The following is a 10,995-nucleotide window of genomic DNA, read 5'->3' as shown; positions in this document are numbered from 1 at the left end:
TTTGTACAAATAGGCATGCTAACGTATCTTAGAATCAAAGTGACATATTTTCCTTATTCTCATTCTCGGCAAATACAATGTCTGTTTAAATACAATGTATGCCACGTATTCATGTTATCAAAACCTAATGATGCAAAAACCTGCAAAACAAAGTGTCGGCAAAATACGATGTTTTAGGAGAACCAAGCAATGGGGTGCACCAAGCAAATTACTAAAATTACAAAATACACCCAATAATGATTTCTGCTCTGTTTTAAGCAACATGCAAAAATAAATTGATTTCTTTTAAAATGTCATTTCAATACACAGAAATGATGTCAATGTTCTTTGAATAAATCGACCGGGGGTGGGGGAATGCTCCTCACCACCAAAGGATACATCGAGGTCACTACTAGTATACAAATCAATTTTATCACAGTTTACAGTGAATAACATTGTCAATTATATTCCATATCTAACATAGCCTTCAAAATGTCACTCCTTCTCATGATTCTTGGTAATTTATATTGCATGCTAAATACATTTGGGTTTGAAGCTAACATCATTTTCTTGACTGAGTCGAATGCGCCCGTTTTCATCTGAATTATTTGAACTGATCGTAGTTTTTTGTTCTTGCGCATTGTCGCATATACAGTATGTCTTTCACACAATTCCTTATCAACCTATAATACAATAATACAATGGTGAAAATATCTAGTTGCCAGAATGTGGTCACAGCAACTAGATATTTCATGCAACATGTCCAGTGTGTTGTCACAGCATATAAAAGAGCTAGTAACATATTTACACTATCCATAGCTTTATCAGATCATGTGGTTTGAGTTGCGAATTTTTACGCAGAACGACTGGACGAAATCACCATGTTAAATAACAGGTAGAGATTGCCTAAATCTAGATATGTGTCATTCCGCCAACTCGCTCTACACTCAAACAGCTTTGGTACAACTTGATCTGATAAAGATTGTTTTGCAACATCGGGATCCCTTATACCAAAATGAATATTACTTAGAATTAGGTAAAATTATTCTAACGAACATGAACTTAAACTTGAACATAACGACTTTACAAGAAGAAACGTTAACATCTGACTTCTGTAAGATAAATCACAACCTGATGGCATCATCAATTCGACCCTGAGTACCTATAAGCATATCTGTAAACACATTTATACAGTTCCATATGTTGTTAATTTCTTATTCAATTTGAAATTATACTTCTTATGCTGCAAACATGGTAACAACATCTGTCTAACACTGAAAATAATTAATATAACGGTATTATTTTAATTTTGATTTTAACTGATAGAAATATACTTACTAGTTCTATCTCTTGTTCATTTAATTTCTTTGCATCTCTCAATTCAATGAACACAACGTATCCAGAGCTAGTATCGGACGCTAAAATGTAAAGATTTGTTCATACAGATCTTAGTTCATCTTTAAACTGATGATAACATAAATTTTTTAATAAAATTCTATAATATTTTAGTATCTACTGTTTTTCCTAAATAACTGCTCCTTTAGATTGTATACTTTGAATTATCTTTACTTCGTGAATATTTCGCGTAAACTTTTCTGATATAAAAGAATGCTGTAAAAGTTGACACTGTTTTACACAAAATAAAGTACAAGTTTTGTAATGTAGATTTTTATGCCCCCGAAGGTGGGCATATTAAAATCGCAGTGTCCGTGCGTGCGTCCGTCCGTCCGTGAGTGCGTGCGTCAGTGTAAATTATTGTCCGGCTTTAACTCTGCCATCTATAAAGGGATTTTGAAATAACTTGGCATAAATGTTCACCATTATGAAACGACGTGTCAAGCACAAGATCCAGAACCCTAGCTCCAAGGTCAAGGTCACAAAGTTTAAAAAAATATCTGTTTCATGTCCGGTCCATAACTCTGCTATCCATGAAGGGGTTTTAAAATAACTTGGCACAAATGTTCCCCATAATGAGACAACGTGTCATGCGCAAGACCCAGAGTCCTAGCTCCAATATCAAGGTCACACTTAGAGGTCAAATGTTAACAGGGTTTGTTTTGTGGCCGGTCCATAACTCTGCCATCCATGAAGGGATTTTAAAATAACTTGACATATATGTTTACAAAATGAGACGATCTGTCATGCGCAACCCCCAGACCCCTAGCTCCAAGGTCAATGTCAGACTTAGAAGTCAAAGGTTAATAGGGTCTTTCGTGTCCGGTTCCTAACTCTGTCATTCATCAATGGATTTTGAAATTACTTGGCATAAATGTTCCCCATGAGACAAACGACGTGTCATGAGCAAGATCCAGACCCCTAGCTCTAAGGCCAGGTCACACTTAGAGGTTAAAGGTTAACATGGTCTGCCAGTTTTTTATCCGGTCCATAACTCTGCCATCGACGAAGGGATTTTAAAATTACTTGGCATAAATGCTCCGGGGCATTGGACTACGGGAGCATTTGTCACTGATAGTGACAACTCATATGTTTATAACAAGTATTGTAACGTTAAAAGCACAACATTTTATAACTTTCCGACAAAAGAAGAACGTTGCTACATTTTCTTCAACAAGTTTACCTCTAGCAAGCTGAACATGCACACTTTCACAGCTGGTAAACTCTACAATACTTTTCTTCCATGTTGCAGCTGCAGCATAAATTGCATCATGGAGGAGAAATTCGGGCACTTTTTCCATGTTGGCTGATAGAATATCACCAGCTCTGAAGAGTTTAGATGCATTATTAAACCCATTCAGGAAAAATAAATATTATTAAACATTTTGTCCAATTAATCAATATGGATATACTTTGGGAGCTTAGATCGCAACAGGCAAAATGTTCCATTGATCCTTTTCGTGGGAGGTGAATCGAAAGTTTCATGTCCACTAGCACCAGCTTAGGCGGAATTCTATTATCAAAGAACATTGATATTTGAATAGCGATTTGAAAGGACGACATCTTACATTAGCATCAACGTATGCATGCATATACACGTACTTGCTTTGTTCATCAGAATGACATTTGTAAACGTGTATACAGTTGTTCTGTTATCTACACTAGTCTACATCTTTATCTTGATGATATTTTCCGTGCACAAATTGATATATACACTTGTGTTGTACCACATAAGCCGTTTACCTTGATGGCATTTACCTGTACATGAACTGGTACTGGTGAGGTACCTGTGCACCCGGTTATCTTGGCGACATTTACCTGTGCATAAACTGGTATACTGGTGTTGTACCATAGAAACCGTTTATCTTGACGACATCTTCCGTTCTATACCGATACAACCCATCAAATGTAGTAATGACTATCTCGTACATTTGTCCAACTTTCACCTTTCAAAAGATATAAAACTAAAGACTTTTGTATGTTTTTAATAATCAAACAACTTACGAAGTTATAAAGTGTTGACCATTGAACAATAATTGAAAGTTGAGCAATTTATGATTCTATATTCCCTTTTCAATGTGCTTTTTATCCATTTAAAAACAAACATGCTTTTAAACGTTCAAAAGATCTTTCGGAAACAGAATTAAAAGGTTGAAGGTCAGTAATTCAAATCCTTCTTTGTTTCATATAAAAAACGACAACTTCAGGTCGTATTTACGTATCTTTATAGAACATCACTTTTTCCTACACCTATTTTGCGTGAAAGTTCTATCATATATTAACGAAAAAATGAAAAGAAAATAGGGGGTTGAATAGTTCCTAGTGAAATGCCAGTCAGTTGTGGTCTGCTACCCTGAGATGTCACATATTTGCCCTTGTCCGCATAATAAACCCCTACTTTCGGTTTCGATTTGCAAAACTTGCCATTTGGGGTGTATAAACATGAAAACCGTCTTGTTTCATGCAGAATGTATTCTAGCAGTGAAAACGTGTGATTAAAACACTCGTTCTACATGAATTTGCGCAAAAAAAGGGAAAATTATGATCTATTTACTTTGGACATTTTCAATACACCACTGAAGTACATTTTCGACCGAATTACTGACCTTATTCCTATAACAAACTTCGGGTGAGTCTGTTCATGAGAGGTGATGAAATGTGCAATACACACCACGACCTAGTAAAAGTAGCATTGAATAGACTGCATGTATTTTACAATATTTTATATGATGCATGGTATACGGTGTTGTCCTGCGCAATAGGTGTACCATATTTAGAGCAAATGAAACACATTGCCAAGAAAACTTAGCTATTTTTTTACAGTTATATAAAAATGTTTTTAATTTAATTTAATTTAACCTGGTGCGCGAGCAATGTTGATGGTAATTTCTCTCCAAATTCCTCAATCGGAAGAAACTCAAAGAAGATTAAGGGTAATATAGGCACGTAGTTGACATCTGGTTCTGCCATGGGATCAATGTTCATACCATAGATCGTTTCAGTTCCATTATGCATTAAAGAAGCAATGTGAAGTTCACCTAGGTATTTTTCCTTAACAATTTTTGCCTGAAATATAAGCATTTAATTTACTAAATCAGTGAATCGGTAGACCTGTGAAAGAGCGTGACATTAATTGTTGTACCAGCTAGTACATGTTATATGTCGTTCCAGAGTTGTCTTTTTAATCCCTTCAGGGGCAATACCTGTCATATAATTAGGGTAAGTGAAAAACAGTGAGAATCAACCTTGCAAAGAATGTTCCTGATGAATATAACATACAGAACAGCATTTTAGCCTAAACTATCACCTGCAAAGTTATGGCTCTTGTTGGAGAAAAACTCGTTTCTAATTAACCAAAGCATTAACACTGGGCTTAATATGTAGACTTTGACTAACATTTTATATCGATTTCTATGTCAGCTGAAACTTATAGACTACGACAGCAACATCAGATACTAAAATACCAAAAACAAAGACAGAATATGGATAACTACATTTCAAACATGTAGCCTTTCAAAAACTTACATCTGAATATGTATAATAGAATACCATATAAAAATACATGAGCCGCGCCATGAGAAAACCAACATAGTGGGTTTGCAACCAGCATGGATCCAGACCAGCCTGCGCATCCGCGCAGTCTGGTCAGGATCCATGCTGTTCGCTTTCAAAGCCTATTGGAATTAGAGAAACTGTTAGCGAACAGCATGGATCCTGACCAGACTGCGCGGATGCGCAGGCTGGTCTGGATCCATGCTGGTCGCAAAGCCACTATGTTGGTTTTCCCATGGCACGGCTCACATACACAATTATAGTAAATAGAAAACAAGGACAAAACAATATAACAAAATTGTGAGACATCGCCTATGGTCTGCAGACAGGACAGTGTGTATAAAGTTATACACGCTAGAACCATCCCTTACACAAGTTATGATAACAGAGTATACTTACCGGTGTTTCAAACACGCCAGTCTTGAGGGCCAGAAGACACGGACAGGTCGGCCATATTCTAGACACAATACCCCTAAATCCTTTAGCAAATTCTTTTCTCAAGAAGGCAGCACGCTTTGGATTAGGTTTCAGCAGCCTATTTAATCGATTTCTTTCAAGAACAGAAACGTCCAAATTTTCTGAAAGTGCCCCATTTTCTATGTCATTGCAGAGCGAGCTCCAATTCTTCTCCATTACTGTGAACAAGGATAATGCTGTTGTTGACACCATTGTTGAAAAACAGCACACGTCATCTTCTGCAAGACTAAATGCTAAGTGAATGTACAAAGCTTCGTACTCAGTTTGTACGGAAAGATTTGGTACTGCTGAAAATGGAAAGTTGAATTTGTATGTAACGGCTGCAATGGGTCCAGATTCTATTCCGGAATTTGTGACAATTAGCTTTGGAACAATTTTAACATACAGCCACTTCTTTAGGAGTTGATTTCCAGTAGCATATACCATGTTGTATATCATTGCAAGAATCCATGGCATCGCCTTATTCCGCGCTTTTTGGCTTTTCGGAAATACTTTGCTTTTACCGGAAGTTGTACCGGAAGTAAGCGCCAGGAAGTAAGCTTTTCCGGGAAAAAGTATGTTTTCTGCACCATCTTCTTTTATCATTTCAGCATATTTCCGGTAGTTATCGTAAGATGTGAGCGTCATAGTTTCCCTAAAATTTTGTACAGAGTTAACATTTTCCAGACTGTGATCCCTTGCAAAAAGTGTATCCTTGTTTTGTGCTAAGATTTCTTTCAGAATACTTTCTTGTTGTTCTTCACATTTCTTGCATTTCTTATCAAAACGTTTCTTCAGTGTATACCCACACACTAATAAGGTTCTCATGAATATGTACTGCAAAATTAAACTGCTTAATGTGTGGGATGGCGCTGGTTTCAGTCTGTAAATGTCTATCAGAATTAAGGCAATCGCAATGCTGCTGGCGACGACTATATCTGAAAAACATATATGGCGGTAATGTATCAAGCTTCTCCAAAGGCCACTGGTGTCCCATTTTACAATTAGATTGTAACATAGCAACAGCTTTACAGCAAACAAACATTTATAAATGAATGGCACATCTTTTCCATTAAAACATATCTTCAGACAAAATGAAAATGATTATGATTAATAGGTCTATAGTACGTATCAATTACATTAGACTTTAGAAAAGTAAATATCTCAGAGATATAATGACATATGTTTGACTATAAGCAAAACTAAGAGATTCAGTGCATTATTATGGAAATGTGACTACAAATGTACTAAGTTTTAACATAAAGTAATATACGGCTGGAAGTAATTAGTAATGATATATTTAAGAAATAATATTTCCAAAATAGTAATTGTAATTTGCTCTTGAATAAAATCATTATTTTGAGTTCAGATGGGAATGAACAATATCACGATGGTGCAGCTTAACGACAATGATTTATTCAAGAGCAAATCACTGTCTGAGATATATTATTTCGATTCTAACACGTTATAAAGGATTATCATATATATCCTTTACGGCATCCTCTAAATAGTTCTGTAAAGTTTTCTTTTCCAGCGTGCTACTGTGACGTTTGACGCTATATGATGTAAAACTTTTGCATAATAACGCACAAGTCTTAGACTTCTTTGTTTAAGAGGACAATAAATCAAACCGTGTTAGAATTATTATTACATCTACTCTTATCTCAAGTAAACTTCTAATTGCTGCTTTTACTTGTAAACAATTTTGCCCTTTAAGGTTCGGTCGATATGGAGATATATCGACTTCACTAATCTGCAATTATTGTATAATACAAGCGATTGTGTCATCAACAGCGTTGTTTATGCGATTACTTCATCTGTTTCTTACGCCTAGTCATTCTTAGGTGCTTCAATAATACACGTTGAAAAGTACGTATAAGTGTGATTAGAAATGACTTTTTTCAATTTGTAATAACTGAATGTAAAAATTAGAAGAAAGATCGGTTCATTCAGTTTTGTGCAGTGTCGATAAATTAAAGCACATCCAGTCTGTAGAAACAAAAAATCATATTTTAATGTTCATAATATGACCAAACTTCAAGATTAAAGAAAGATCATGTGTAGCCGAAATCTGGTGTTCAGTGCCTTCAAATGGCATTTGTCTAGAGGACAATTTTTAAGATTTGTGTAGGTATCAAAAGTAGTGGTTTATTTATCCAAATATCTTATATACATATATTTATCTATAGTTTTAGGATTAAAATCATCTAATTCAGATAATTTAAGTGATAAAGGTTGTATTCAAGTTTTGTTTGTTATGAAATTAATGTTATCATTCAACGTTATTTCAGTTATGTGGTAGGTTAATGAACTTTAGTGTTTCGGGACTCTGCAGCAGTACAAATTCAGTTCACCACAGGTATAGCTACATACTTACACATATGTATCAAAGATCGAATGATTCCATGCATATTGTTTCTGTCAATTCGTCACGTATGGCATTAGCCCTGTTACAGGGAGCAAACTCGCAAGCTATATTGATATTTTTTTTTTACTTTCCCCACGAAGCTAACCGGGCGGACTGCCATCTTATTTGATATATCATCGGTCCATAGTTTGTGTTGTGAGCTCCGTGGTCGAATTGTCATGGTCACAGACGTCTGTCATTGCTGTTGGTTCGAAACCTCACTTATAGTGTAGAATACTTTCATGTGTGGAGGCTATCCAGTTGGTTTACGGATGGTCGGAAGTTCAATCCGTGTGACACCCGTGCATGCAATAATGCTCGAAGTGTCTTCCTCCGCCATCAAAAGTTTCAAAGTCGTCTTATGACCTATAATCGCGTCTGTGTGACGTTAAACCCGACAAAGAATTGAAACATGTCTTACATGCCCAGTCTACAGTTTAATACGTTTGCTTATCTAAAGAAATTTTATTTCTGGTTACCTATCGTATATATATTTCTTATCAATACTAACCTGGCAGAAATCCCGAGTCTTCTTGTTTCCAGCAATAAATAAATCGTCCGCCACCGATTACTAAGAAGAATACAGATGTGTACAGTAGCTTGCTTCTGGTTATATGATACATGATTAAGTACAGCTTAATTACAAGATTTCTTATTTTATATTTCGTATCACATATACTAAAAACGTAATCCTTTTAGCAGGATCAAAGTTAGCACAAAGATACAAAAATATTGTTTAAACTTATTCAGCAACTTTGAGTATATTTATCCAAAACGAACTTTATAGTGTATGTCCCGTTTGTACGAGCTGCGTATTCATCCGCCCAATGTCTCGTAATACATGTACAATAGATTAGATTATACATGTTTTATGACATGATATTATGATCTCTCCTAAGTTCAGTAAGGTTCGTTTTATATGACGTACTCGTTCTTTCGCATGGTAAAGCAACTTTGGCGAACATCGCAAGTGCTACTACGGATTTTCCCCACCCCTTAATTTGTTTCTTTCACGGGACTCACATTCAAGCAAGTATGCGTACAATGCAATCGCGCTTTCAACAGCCAGTTAGTGTTGCTCGGCCATTCGGCACGGTTGACAGTGTTAAACTGCTAACTTGCTGGCGGTGGTAAGCTTTTAAGTAAAATCCAGTCTGAAAGACAGCTATATCGGATGGACGGAGACCATTCATATAACCCCCACCACTCGTGTCGTGGGATTAATAAACATATCCGTGCAAAACTTGGTGTCAAGCTCGATTCAAAATTGATCACAGCGCCATTTATCTTTCCATGTCAACTTATCTCTGTTGTTTCATCTCTGTAATTTTAAAAGGTATTTGTTCAAACTTCTGAAGTTGTGCAGAGATCCGTGCTTGGCTCTCCCTTGCATATGTAAAACGGTTTGTCTATATATTGTATGTTTGCCTATGACGCTGTCAAATAATGTACATGTCACTTTTTCTGTCAAATAATTAAAACTCCTTCAAAATGACTGTAAAACAGTAAAAAAGAAGTGGGATTTGGGCTAGGATTTCAATCCCTCCACCTCTACAAATGACAGGTATCCATGTCTCAAGAAAGAAACATCCTTATTCCCTCAAAATACTTCTTTAAAAATACTCCTGTTGAATAGGTTACGCAGGCAAAATGCTTTGAGCAGATATTTCAAACAATCTCTTTTTGGGACGCACAAATAAATTTATACGTCACCCTTTTTTACCCAAGCAGATCAAATACATGTACCAGTAGAAGCCGTCAAAACAACAAGGGCAAAGATGCAATAAAAACAGCTACACCTTAAAAAACAAAAGCGTATAACAGTGTATATATGTATTTGTAAACGTTGGAGGTGGTTAATCAGAGTTTCGTCAACTAATGGTTTAACCAACTGATCATTTACACTTATTTGTGTTCATCGAGTTCTTAATTAATACATGTCAGATTTTGGCTTGAAGTATTTTTAAACTTTGATTTTCCTATCCTGGTTGCCCAACCAAGATAGCTTTATTTTAGCATGAATATAAAGTTAATTAACACAATTACGGAATGATATGAATATTAGCATTATTGTAATAAAGTTGTCAAAGATTTGCACTAATAATTTTTAAGTATATGTTTTGCAAAAAAAAAATCATTAGAAATGCAAGTTTATAAACTTATTATTATCTCCCTTTGTCTATATTGGTTGCGCAACCAAGATACACCGAAAATAAATTAATTCCAAAGTTGCATGTTGTTTTAAAATCTGCCTTTTGTTTTAGATAGTTGAAATATTCCACTATATATTTTATTATATGCAAATGTAAAACTAGAAACTATATTGAAATCAAAAGAAATAATCCACTTTTTAAACACTTTTGTATTAAACGGAGATAATTGCAAGCTTTCATAAAAAGTAATAAACTAGACATTTCTAATATAAATCTTACTGTATGTACAGTAATGGGTCATTTTTTTTCTTAAATATCACACAGACACTTGGGGTTCGGACCCCCACCCACCCCCACTCTCCTCCGCCCTTGGTTAAGTTTAGCCAATAGTTTTTAACATTTTACCATGTATTGAGCTTAGATGACGATCATAAAACGCATTTTGTAACATTTCAGCGTGTTTTTAAAAAATGTATTTTTTACCATCAATGCTCTCAGTACTACAAGATATGAAACATCGCACAGACAGTATGGAAACAATAGCCAATTAAACTTTTAAATAAATCCCTACCAATGAATAGGTGGTATCATTCGAAGTGTGTGTTACCATTCTGTCAAATGACACCGGTCCTGACAAATATCATTTGTATTCTGACGAGAAATCAATAAATACTATAAATCAATTAATCTAAATTTTATGGAACACTTCCTTGCGAATTGATCCCTGCTTTGTACAGCGCATATCGTTACCGGGTACCAAAATTAATACCGTTACGACTACATTATACCGGATTATCGCTTCATCAAGTGTTACACGAGGTTTGTTTACATAGCGGAAAAACTGGTTTGCTTGCACCTTGGACAGGTATTTCTATCGGAGCACTCCAGAGTAAGTAAAAACGTATTTTTAAAAGTTGTCAATTATGTTAAGTGCTAGCCAAGGTTTATTTTACTCGGCTGCAATAAATGGCCACAATATTATTTTAACTGGACAAGGTGGGACGGGGAAATCATACGTCCTGTCTAAGTTTGCAGAAGATATAGCCAATAAAG

At 35.5% G+C, this 10,995-nt stretch overlaps 1 protein-coding gene across 3 annotated transcripts; it reads right to left on the bottom strand.

Annotated features, from left to right (window-relative positions):
- Positions 1-234: 234 nt before the first annotated feature.
- LOC123548903 (uncharacterized) lies at positions 235-10,683 on the bottom strand. 3 transcript variants are annotated; one of them, XM_053545886.1, is made up of 8 exons: positions 10,514-10,683; positions 8,301-9,284; positions 5,326-6,320; positions 4,234-4,440; positions 3,193-3,320; positions 2,558-2,700; positions 1,318-1,397; positions 235-662 (listed from the first exon to the last, which is right to left on the bottom strand). In XM_053545886.1, exons 2-8 carry the CDS (start codon positions 8,410-8,412, stop codon positions 438-440), a joined length of 1,890 nt encoding a protein of 629 aa, XP_053401861.1. In that variant the 5' UTR covers positions 8,413-9,284; positions 10,514-10,683; the 3' UTR covers positions 235-437. The 3 variants fall into 3 exon arrangements, with proteins under 3 accessions (XP_053401861.1, XP_053401863.1, XP_053401862.1); XM_053545888.1 differs by having other exon boundaries at positions 8,301-8,360; positions 10,514-10,682; XM_053545887.1 differs by lacking the exon at positions 8,301-9,284 and having other exon boundaries at positions 10,514-10,682.
- Positions 10,684-10,995: the final 312 nt, after the last annotated feature.

Source organism: Mercenaria mercenaria, chromosome 6 (assembly GCF_021730395.1).
Source record: "Mercenaria mercenaria strain notata chromosome 6, MADL_Memer_1, whole genome shotgun sequence".
NCBI classification, from domain to species: Eukaryota; Metazoa; Mollusca; class Bivalvia; order Venerida; family Veneridae; genus Mercenaria; species Mercenaria mercenaria.
Note: the sequence above shows the minus strand (reverse complement) of the source record. Positions and strands in the feature narration are given on the sequence as shown.